This window comes from Marmota monax, unplaced genomic scaffold (assembly GCF_021218885.2).
Source record: "Marmota monax isolate L192 unplaced genomic scaffold, Marmota_monax_Labrador192_F-V1.1 WCK01_AAM20220418_F8-fsc00241, whole genome shotgun sequence".
Lineage (NCBI taxonomy): Eukaryota > Metazoa > Chordata > Mammalia > Rodentia > Sciuridae > Marmota > Marmota monax.
In genome coordinates, this window is record NW_026692134.1 from 1,468,092 (window position 1) to 1,480,869 (window position 12,778).

Genomic DNA, 12,778 nt, shown 5'->3' on the forward strand with positions numbered 1-12,778 from the left:
ATGTAAAATACACTTTGGCTATTATATCTCTCACTTTTTCAAAATTTCATTTTTAAAATTTTTCTTCATTTTTTTTGCATTAAGAATATAAAACATGGGAAAATATAACAAGGACTAGGTGACAATTAAATATAACATTTCTTATTTCAAAAAATTGAGCATGATTTTGATGTTGCTATTTTTGGAAAACTCTTAGAAGAATTTTGTATACGATATCTTTCTTTAAACAGAAAATATGTTATGGAATCAAAAATGTTTACTGCATCCTTTAGCTAATTCCTCTCTTTAATATAAAGCTAATGTTTAATATTTAAGAAAATTCAAGACACAAAAGCTAAACTCATAATAGAAAATCACATAAAAATATTAAAAATTAATCAAATAATAATTTTTATGTTAAGTGTTTGGAAAAGCAAAATCATTTATTTGGTGGTGAAAGAAATATTCATAAGCATTACCTTTATGGATGAAATATAAAAGTAAAAAGGTTTATATCACACAATGTAACCCAATAATACCAGTTGTTCTCCTCTATGCTTATAAACTAAATTAGGGGAAGTTAAACAAATTCAGGCTATCTCACTTTATAGAATACATTCTGTCCATAAAACAAAAGGGAACTTTCTGTTTCTATGCCTTATAGGCAGAAATAAAATTATATTTGCAATATACAGTTTTGAACATGATTCGAATTTCAAAATACAATTTCAACTAACTCAGCTAGTTCACTCAATAGAACATGAAACTCTTAACTTTTCAAATGTAAATGAACCAAAGAGTATAGATTTCATATCTAAATATCTATCAATGTATTATGCAGTATGTATGTACCTATCTATGTATCTAGACAACTACCTATCAATCCAAGTACAGCTATGAATAAACTAAAATATAGTAAAATAGTTGTGTACAAGCTTACTTAGCTATTATCAAAATTACTAGTTTAAAATAATTTTCAACTGCTAAACACAAACATTATTGGGAAAGGAATATACTGCTCTACTGCTTTTAGTCTTCTTTAATAAACACGGTAATATTGAAAAAATATATATGGCCTATTATATTGTATAAAACTTTTAAGAAATTATCTTCCCTTTATGTATATTGCACTTATATAGTACATAATGCATATTATATATATTTTTATATACAAGTTTGTATATATGTGTGTATACACTCACAAATGTGCATGTACACAAACTCACCCACAATTTATATATATGAGAGATGTTAAGAAATGTGTGAGATCAAATAAAGGGAAAACGAACAGAACTGATCCATGAACTGGAGGAACCAAAGGAAAATAAGACAGGTAGCATGGTTTTTATCCTATTCTGTCCCAAGGCATTCCTTTTAACTCCTGTATAAAAGATATTGAATTTAACTCAGCCCTATGAGACAATAAGGTGATGAAGATTAGAGAAAAAAAGAAGGAAATAACTATTCACTCTTCCATGGATGTTCTTATAGTACTGGCCAAGTTAACTCTCTGCCTGTGCCTTCAGCTAAGACAGTCATTGACTTGGGGACCTATGGGGAGAGCCCCTTGCATAAATATTTATGTCATGGGGGCACCAGCAAAAATAGGGATGATATTTCTAGACAGTATAATGGAACCTGTTTAAAACAACCCATGAATTCAATACATAAACATTAAAACCGTCTTTTGTTCGATATAAATTTTTTTTCATGTGAAATATAAACTCTGAATTTCTGAGTTCATATCTGGTTCTATTCAACAGTTTGTCCCTACGACTTACCAGTGTATTTCACATGAAGTCATGAAAACTAGCATGTACAGAATGCTAATGTAAGCTAGGTAGGATTGTCAGTACTTCATTTGTATTATTACTTTATCTTCTAAGTTATAGGCCTTGGGACATGCAGAAGTTACTCTTGATTATAAACCTGGGAATTGCAAGACTGGAATTAGCTGTAACTAGTGTGGGTAAGAACAATTATTCTAAATATTTTATCAAATGTTCTGTGTAGTGTTATGGATATTATTGGATACATTATTGAATCCAGAGCAAGTAAACCTCAAAAAAAAAAAAAAAAAAGGACTGAAATAGGACCTGAAGGAGTTGTTGATTGTGTTATTTCTATCAAAAACTACAGAGGAATTAGTGGTTGGAAAATTGCCCAGTGTGAGGAGGAGGACTGGCTAAATCTTTTAGAGTGCATTTAGGGAAATATCCAGGCTTTGAGAAAATATGCATGCCAAACTACCAAATTTATACAAGAGCAACCTGACCACAAGAAATGGAAAAAGGAAAATATAGGGACTTCCACTAACATTTTAATAGAAGTACATCCCATTTTCTCTAATTGCAAGTATTTGTGTATTATCAAGTTTAAAGGTTTAATCAGAAGATGATAATGCAGAGGCTGGGGTTGTGGTTCAGTGGTAGAGCGCTCGCCTCGCACATGTGCGGCCCTGGGTTAGATCATCAGCACCACATAAAAATAAATAAATAAAATGAAGGTATTTTTCCCAACTACAACTAAAAAATATTTTTTTAAAAAAAGATGTTAATGCATTTCAATTTTTATGAGCTCATTAGAATCATTCACATTTAAGTAAAATGGGGTATGTTAATTATAGAGCTAAAATGGAATATGATATATGGTTTTGAAAGAAAGAAAGAGAGGGAAAATTCAAGGACAATGATTGGTGAGGGAGAAAGGAAGTGACAAATATTTTCAGAACAAAAGCAAATGTAAAGAAGATGTAGACTGAAGGAAATCCTTGGAGGGTGAGAAATTTTATTTAATTCTATTAAACTTCATTTCCTCCTCAGCTATTTGTAGTTTGTCAACCGACTGATTAAATAAAAATCACTAATATAATGAAAATAAAATTGTAAGTCAGTTTTTGTGCATTATTTCTTTTTTTTGAGAGAGAGAGAGAGAGAGAGAGAGAGAGAGAGAGAGAGAAAGTTTTTTAATATTTATTTATTTTTTTTAGTTTTCGGCGGACACAACATCTTTGTTTGTATGTGTTGCTGAGGATCGAACCCAGGCCGCACGAATGCCAGGCGAGCGCACTACCGCTTGAGCCACATCCCTAGCCCGCATTATTTCTTTTAGATATATATTTTTTAATTTAATTACACATGTGCTTAAACTCTTAATATGGGTAATACATACTCCGAGATGTTCCTAGATATCACCCCTTAACTTTCCTTCATAAAATTATTCACTTGTACAAATAAAAACAAAGAATATGTTCACTTGCAATAATTATAATGAGTTCATCTTTTATTTTATTTTTATAATAAAAGGTATGTGGAACACAATGGAATATTACTCAGGCATAAAGAAGAATGAAATTTGGCAATTGTTGGTAAATGGATGGAACAGGAGAATATCATGCTAAGCAAAATTAGCCAATCCCCCCAAAACAAAGGCCTAATGTTCTCTCTGATATGCAGATAGATGCTGACTCACAAGAGGCAGGATGGAGGGAGGAGTGGAGCTTCACTGAATTGCAGAAGGAGGAATGGAAAAAGGGAGGGGAATGGGAATGGGGAAGACAGTATAATGAAACAGACATAATTTTCCTATGTTCATATATGTATGCATGACCAGTGTAACTCCACATTATGAATATCCACAAGAATAGGAAGTTACACTCCATGTAGGTATGAGATGTCAAAATACATTTTACTGAGATGTATAACTAAAAATATCAAATAAAAAAAAGGTATGAGAGTTGCAACAAAGAACAACACAAATTCAGGTCATAAATACATCTACATTTTACTTAGACATTATGTGTATGAGTGTGTATAATTGTACCTAAAATTATATTGAAAAACACAGTGTTTTCCCTGCTTTACCCTTATTTGGATTTAATTTGAGAGGGGCATTTGATTTAATATAGTATATACTAAAAAATGCTCTTTAGGGGGGCTTACTCAGGTTCTAATAAAGTCGAAGATTTTCAAATTACATTTTGGACAACAAGTATAACTAACAGTGCAGGAAAATAGACAGTGAGATTGTCCAGCTACTTCTGAATCTATTAACCTATGTTTTTCATTATCAATCTAGGCTAGCAATGAGCTGACTGTGTATTTTGGGCAAGGCACCTTAATTCTTTTGGATTCATGTGTACATATTTATTAAAGAAAGTACATAAACCAAAATTATAGTGCCTTTGGCATACTATATTTTATATAATAACATAGTTAAAAACTAGAAACACAAAGTCAATTAGTGGACCATAGAAGCAATACATTCACCAATGTCAGTAATAAAGAGTAATAACTATCCCCTACAAAAAGAATCAGGATTTATATGTATAATTTTTTTCATGTACATTTTTAAATTTTTATTAATTAGCTTTAACTAGAGTCATATAACTGCTTGTTGTGTAACTTTTTTCAGTTTTGTGAGATTCCTATCATGGAGTGCAATTGGCAATGGTAAAAAAATTCTCATTTTTAAAGCCTGACCAGAGGTTGCCCTGCTTACAACTTAATCTTCTGTAAATGAAATACAGGAAGTGTTTTAGAATGAGAAAACCTACAATCCTTCATTCACACATTAAGTTTATATTTTGTATTATGAACAACTGAATCAGTGAAGACTTAATATATATATATATATATATATATATATATATATATATACACAAAAATGCTTAGTTCAGTCTTGATGTCTTTATCTACTTAATAATATAATCTAGATTAGAATACTAGTATGAGGAAGAATCTGATTAGGCAGACAGATAGTAGGAATGTTTAGAGTGAGATATAATAGTTCTTTAAACATCACTATAAAATTCAGGAGAAAATACAGGCTTTTTAAATTTAAATATCAATAGTCTCTTATGATACTCTGTTTTAAAATGTGAAGTAATGCTTTGGAAACTTTTAAAGTATATTTATATTTTAATAAACTATAATCAAATTTTCTCATATTACAATATTTATGTTATCTTTTGTGTGCTTTTGAATTTCCTATACATGTCAAATCTTTCTGAAGAAAGAAAAGTATAAGTTTTGGTATAGTAAAATGTAAAAATATCTGTTACAAAATCACGCATATAAAATGTTTTACAAATTTTAAAGAGTATTATCAAAAACCAAATCACTTGAAAACAATTCAATAGTAAATTGAATCCTAAGAGGAATATAATTTAAAATGTACTCTCATATGAAATATAAAAAGACCATGATGTGTACTTAAATTACCCTTGTGATGGAACACTATAGACTAATCCAAGGAACTGTACCAGGCTAACAGATACAAGAATAATATTAAAGAAAACATATCCACTCATGTTTTATTCCAGGCTTTATGATTTCACAGGATTCCTTTTTACATTATTGGAGAAAATACCCCCCAAAACAACAGAACAGCACTTTTTTCAAATAAATGAGATCTTATTTGCCATTAGAGGAAATTACTTCTTTATAAACTCTTGGTTCTTCTTGCCAGATACTCATATTTAACAAGTATTTTACATAAAATCCTCAGTAAAAATGTGTACAAGTATTTTTTTTTACCTACATAGAAGTTATTTTAGATTGAAAGTTATGTTAGTTATAATAACATCAAATATATACTTAAGACTATTAAGCCTCATATGCAGCTTGTATATTTTGTATACTATAAGTTTTATCATTTTTAAGAAATATTTTATACTTAAGCGTCTACTCTTATTAACAAATATAAACCTTCTACATGAATAGTGTTAAATGTAGTCACTCAGATATAATATTTGGATATTAATGAGTTAAATTTAAAATCTTAGGCAGATGTAATAGGAGAAAAAGTTATTTTCATTTTCATTTATAAACCTTTGTTCAGTAGTGGAACATGAACAAAAATAAACTTAAAAACAAGAAAAAAAAGCCTGGAATCTCGCCCATGAAGCTACCAGGTTATTTGATACTAGTCTAGTTGCTAAATCTTTGTGAATTCTGAATTGCTAATTAACAGAATGGGGATTTAAAGTTTTATTTCCCATGCTTCTTAAAAAAAAAAAAAGTTTTTTGAAAGATCAAATGAGATAATGCTTCAGAAGAAATTTGTCAAATGTAAGCATTAGGTTTTGTAATTCACAATAACGCAAGCAAAGTTGTCCAATACTGCCTGCACTATTATTCCTTTCCCTTCACATAGAAATGTCTTCTACTTGCTCTCATTTGAGTGACAGTTGAATAGAGCTGAAGGTATCCATGACAATGCAATGAAATAATTGTTCTCAGTAACTTGTTATGTAATAAGAGACTCTTGTTATGTAATAAGAGACAGCTCTTATCATGAAAGAGGTCACATATAATAACTACATCCTCATATAATTTAGCAAACAAACATGGTGATTAGTTGACTAGGAAATACCTACCCACTCCAGACATTTCAGGAACACTGGCAGTATATAAGTCTTTTGTAAATTTTGGCTCATTGTCATTGATATCATGAATTTTAATGATAAATTCTGATTCTGGTTCCACCTGCCGACCAGTCTTTCGGTCTATAGCCTTGGCTCGAAGAATGTAGAGGGATTTTTCTTCTCTGTCTAATTTCTTTGCAGCATGAATGTCTCCTGTATTTTCATCTATGACGAACAGACTGCCAGCCCCATCTCCTGTTAAAATGTATTTTAAATTTCCATCTCCTTTATCTTGGTCAGTATGAAGCTTCAAAGAGGTAAAAAAGAAGAGTTCTGTAAACACATGCATTATTACAGTAAAAATAGTTTTGGCACATATCAACTAGACAATATCACTACAAATATGCTATCTTATTTTCATTGAGTGGAAACTAAACATTTCAGGTTTTATTTTGCTAAATATTTTTAACAATTTCATTTATACATCATATGAAGCTAGATTGAAATAAAAAGGAAAATAAATGTATCTCTTTCAATGCATAGTATTTGAAAGATATTTTTAAGTAGAACATTACAAAGAAATCTTTGTTACCTTTAGAGATAAAAAAAAAATCCATTAACTCAGATCTTGAGTTTTAAATATCAAGTAATCATTGTAATATTTAAAATAATGAAACTCAAAGTTATGGTATGAGGAATTTCTGAACTTGATATAATGCTAAGTTTAAGATGAATAACTTAATTTTAAATTGATTTTATCACCATCCGATATAACATTGTCAAACCGCAGACTCTGTATTCAGGGAAGCCAGTCAGAGAGAATTTCAAACTCATATTTTCTGTATCACTTTTGAAGAGTAACTTTTCAATCACAATGTTCTCACTTGGAGGAAATTATTTTGTAGACATTTTAAATTTAAAGTGAAACAAAACATGACTTTCCTCTTTGTCCATATATTTTAGGTCTTAACAGAAATAAGTATTTATTCACAAATTATTTTCTTTCAACATCTACCCTTCTATAAAATAACTTCTTAATGTAGAAAGCTCACCAATGAAAATTTAAAACAGTTTTACAATCAAAGAAACTTTGATTTGTAAAAGTTTTAAAAGTTTCGGCAATTCTTTAAAAATCAAATTGAGAAATAATAATTGTGTATGTTAAAAAATTGTGGGTTATGATATGATGTTTTGATGTATGTGTATATTGCAGAATGAGTAAATAATTGTAGATTAATTAAATCAGGCTAATTAACCAATCCATCATCTCAGGCTTATCATTTTTCTTGTGCAATAAAGTCATTTACAATAAAATCGATGGAGAAAGTGTGGTGTTATTTAAATGGTACCACACTTCACCTATTCAGGAAGAATAACCTTCAGTGATCTATTGTACAAAATATTAACTATAATAAATAATAATGCTCTTTATTTCAAAATTGCTAAAACTGTAGATTTTAATAAGAGTGGAATCCTAACTAGTCTCCCCTTCTGGTGTAGTCTTACACCACATTCATCACAATTCTTATTGTTCTGAACTTACATATTTATCATGTCCAAATCCATCTTTGAATTGTTTGTTTGTATAAATGTTGCTTTTTATGTTAGCCAAAGTTTGAAACTTGTTTCCTTTTTTATCCTTCTTTGTTTTAAACCTATTAAAATAATCATCATATGTAATCCATCATTCTTTGAAATACTTTCTACATCTGTCTTCCCTCCTTGGATAATACTCTTGCTTTTCCTCCAACATACTTCACCAGATCACTGCAGTAGTCTCCTAATCATGCTACCTCTATTCTTGCTCTATTTCAAACAATTTTCCACTTTTCTACATCACAAATATAGACATTTTACTAGAAATTAAAAATCTTCAACAAGGCATAGTGTTTATAACCATGAACTTAAAGTCCTACAAACTGGATTAGTTTCATGCAAAATTAAGTATTATATTGGGAACATCCTTTTGCTTTTTTTGTTTATTTTATAATTTAAGCCTCCTCCATTGAAAAGGGATAATCTCAATATTTAAAAATAGTCTTTACATTATTGTCATTGTAATTTCCTGATGTCTATTACCTCATTCAAACCTCCATAATGTGGCCCTTCATCCTGGAGACTCTGCCACTTTGCCCCTTCTTTACGCCTCCCATACATACCAATTGTTTGTTTTCCATTGTTTGTTTAATTTCATTTCTCAGGAAGCCTTTACCTGTTTTCACAGCTGGTGTTTACATATGTATCTTTTACCTTTAGACACCTTCCACTCTTTTTTTGTTTTCCCCTAAATAAATAATTGGCATATCTCATTTTGACATTTTCTTTTCAGGGCAACTTCTAGGGTAACACACTTCATTCCCCACTCTGACTTTCATCAAGTTAAGTATAATTTTGAACCATGCTACTAAAAGGTAAAATAAATTAGGAAAACATAGATGTCCATTTTAAATAACTCAATATATATTTCTTCTCTCTCTCACACACACACAAACACACACACATATATTTATACATGTATATTCATAAGAAAACCAAATGTTTGTTCCCTTTTTAAATGGCATCTTCTCAAATAAATAAAAGGATTTGTCTATCATTGATTAATAGAAAAAAATCAGAACAGAAATAAATTAAATTACATGTTAGAAATCTCTAAAGTCCATAATATTTTATTGATCAGTGACTAGTTTTCCTAAAAATATTTATAAAAGTATTTTGTATATTTATCTCTGTATCACCTGTTCTTTTACTTTAAGAGAAGAAAAAAAAAATTAATGAAGAAAATTATTGGAAAAAGATGACGGAGATGGATGGGTAAATAGAGAATAATGTAGTTATGAAAGTCTGTCAATTTGGCAAAAATTGTAGAATTAACTAAAAAGTTCACTTTATTGAGTTGCCTAGGCTAATTAATGTACTAGAAAATCACCTGGAGTCATCAAAATTATGGTCTACATAAATGTTGAATGTAAATGTTTGATTAAGCAACATACTTTTAAGTAGGATATTAATGGTACAATACAGTTTATCTTTTCATGGTTTTATATGATTATTTTTCATAAAAATAAACAACTATACATAATACTTATTAAAATTTTAATTTATCTTTAATTTTTAAGCTATACGTATTTTATGCATATTAGGAAAAAATTTGTATTAATTTCTTGAAACAGGAAAACAAAAAAAAGAGTCAGAAACTACATACAAATGAATTATAAAGTACCTCTTCACAGTTATATTCTACTGTTCTTTGCTTCATGCTTATTATACCTACAGGAAAAGAAATGTAAGAGATTTGTGAATTATCTCTATTGTTCTGTATAATTTTAGAATTTAAGCATGGAAGTGTCACTGTGATGCTGCAATTTGCTTAAAGCCATGGAATATTAAGTACTGTGGACAAAGAATAGATAGATTTTTCAGTGACATCTATTTAATTCTTATATAAATTATTGATAAACAACTTAGCTACATAGCAGAAAGTCTAAATGATTGTAATAAACTCTATAGAAATTTTGAATACATATGAATATTAAAAAAATATTGTACTTTTTTAATATGTATTTTCCAATGTGTTTAACATAATGGTATTATTTTAAGGAAGTATTCCCTTGCCTTTTATGATTTAGGTAATGTTCAACACTTTATTGTGTTGTATTGATCTCTTCATGAAATTGAATTTGTAATTCTCAAACAAAATTAGATATGGTTCTACATCCTGTTTAGATTAATGCTTAAATACTCATGGAAATACCTTCACTTTCAGTTATTTTATCCTCATTCAAAATACATAACAATCTGGAAAATGTTTACATAAACACAATAGCTTTCATAATCACTCCTCTTCTATTTGAATGGTTTTATAATCAGTGTTACAATATCAAAGAAATGGAGCATTATGCTTATTCTTCACACAGAAGATGCTGACTAAGACAAATTGAAACATTCATGAAATTATAGGATATTATAAAGAAGTATATTGCCTGAATGTAATTTAATTTATACATAAAAGATTTGCAAAAAATGGTAAAATCATTTCATTCATTTTACTATTGAGACTGTAATAATGGTGATTTTATTTTTTTATATCCACCTGATCTAATTTCTTCCAAAATGTTTTATATATACTTTTTACCTTTTTATTAAAATATGATTTTCAGGAATTTTTTAATATAATACCATACATACATATTAAAAGGTCATTTTTAGCTATTATTTTTAGTATATTTTTAAAATTTATTTTTTAACTGATACATAAAAATCATACGTATAAACACGATATTAGTTAATAGTTAATACCCGTCTACATTGTGTTTGTTTAAATCAATTTAAACATATTTATATCCTTGATTATTTATTATTTCTTTATGGTGAATACTTTAAAATTCTTTTTATAGCTATTTGTAAAATTACCTTATTTTATTTATTATCAATCCAGTGTGCAATACCATACCAGAGCTTTTTTTAATGTTTTACTGTAACTTAGTACCTATTGATCAATCCTTCTCCATTGTTTCCCACATGCCTACTCTAAAAGGTTGAGGTATTTTGTAAATGTAAAGAAAATACTGAATGGTAGTGAAAAATGGCTGTAAAGGTCAGGTATGACCATGCGACCACTAGCGGAAACAAGGACATATGTTTTGTGACTCTTTTTTCCTTATTTTGTTGAATGTATTTGTGAGTATGTGTGCAAATATTTCAAATAAACTTGTTTTATTCACTCCATTATCATGTAATATTAAAGATGGTGATCTGAAATCTTGCAATTTAATTATTGCTAATTATATATCATGGCATTTATGTTACAGCATATTATTGAGAAAATAAACAGAACTCAAGGGTGAAGGTAACCTCTGGGGAAGGAAGTTAGTATTTCATTGTAAGAAGGGTTGCTGTGTCATGTTAGGGGGGATTATGACCTTGTTTCTGTTTTATTTGGAGACAATGTATTATGTAAAGAGATGTCGCCTGTGAATGTCAATTTAGCAAGGATTGGAATTTTGATGGTAATTTCATGGGTCAACTTGACTGGCTTGTCCAGATATCATATTATTTTGGATGTGTGGGAGAGGGTGTTTTGGAGTGAGATTAACCTTAAAATCCATAGACTAAGCAAAGTGTATTGCCCACCACTACCACATGGGATGGTCTTCCTTCAACGCCTTGAAGACTTGTGTACTAAAAATATCTTGAGAAAGGAAGAATTTATCCTGTCTATGAGTTGACACAGCAGGCTGGTCATCCTTTGGACTCAGATCCAGTGTGGGAATTATTCCATTCATTGAGTTCTTTTAGACTCAGTTGAAAATGATGTCATGGGTTCTCACCAGCTCCAGCTTCCCATATCTATGCTTCTCAAACTCTACAATAATGTGAGTTAATTTCTTGCAATAAATTGAAATATAGTTTCTGTTTCTCTGGAAATCTCATATAATCTAAATTCAATTTTTAAAAAAATATAAATTGTGAAATCAAAGAAAATTCAATAATAAATCATTTTCAAAATAAGGAGCGAGGATTTTTTGGTTGTTTGTTTAACCTTTTAAAAATGACTTTAAGACATAAATTATATTCAATAATATGTGTACATTTAATACATAAAATATTATAATTTTGACATGTATATATCTGTCATTGATATGTTTTTTAAGATGATTAGGGCAATAGCATCATAATCACTTTATACTTTGCTTAAAATGCTGAAAGTCCAAAATTTAACAAACTCCATATATATAATACCAATAGTCCTTGTATGTTCTTAAATATATCTTCTTATTTTATATCATCTTATTTGGTTAGTAATGAGGAAAGGCAAAAAACCTGACAATAGCTAAAATAACTAGTACAGTACAGTATTTTTGATGATTTCATGTCCAAATACATTTCCAAAACATTTTCAAAAATGACATGTTGCATTTCAGGACAAAATTTATATTTTTCTAGCTCCCACTTATAATCCCGGGGTTTTGAGAGGTCAAGGCAATAGGATCACAACTTCAAAGCTAGCCTCAGCAAAAGCTAGGTGCTAAGCAACTCAATGAGACTTTTCTAAATCAAATATACAAAATAAAGCTGGGGATGTGGTTCAGTGACTGAGTGCTCCTGAATACAATCCCCAGTACCCTAAATAAATAAATAAGCAAACAAATAAATTAATTAATTAAATTTTTCTCATTTATTTCAGGTAAGTCAATTTATGTATTTAAATCAACTCATATTAAATATTGCTTCATGACTACTATATTAGAGCTTGAATGTGTAGTAAATACAAACTCAACATAATATTATTACTATGTGATATCTTTACACCATAAGGATTTTGTGCTTGTGACTGGGCATGATGGTACAAACCTGTAATCATAAAGAGACAGGAGGCTGAAGCAAGAGGATTGCAAATTTGAGGCTAGCCTCAGCAATTTAATAAAACACTGT

The 12,778-nt window shown here is 29.4% G+C and overlaps 1 protein-coding gene across 1 annotated transcript in view; it reads right to left on the reverse strand.

Annotated features, from left to right (window-relative positions):
* The window catches only part of Cdh9 (cadherin 9), a 145,695-nt gene that overhangs the window by 29,225 nt on the left and 103,692 nt on the right, over positions 1-12,778 (reverse strand). The window contains exon 3 of the mRNA XM_046467473.2: positions 6,359-6,653. Coding sequence (XP_046323429.1) covers positions 6,359-6,653 — 295 coding nt within the window. The remainder of the gene's footprint in view (positions 1-6,358; positions 6,654-12,778) is intronic.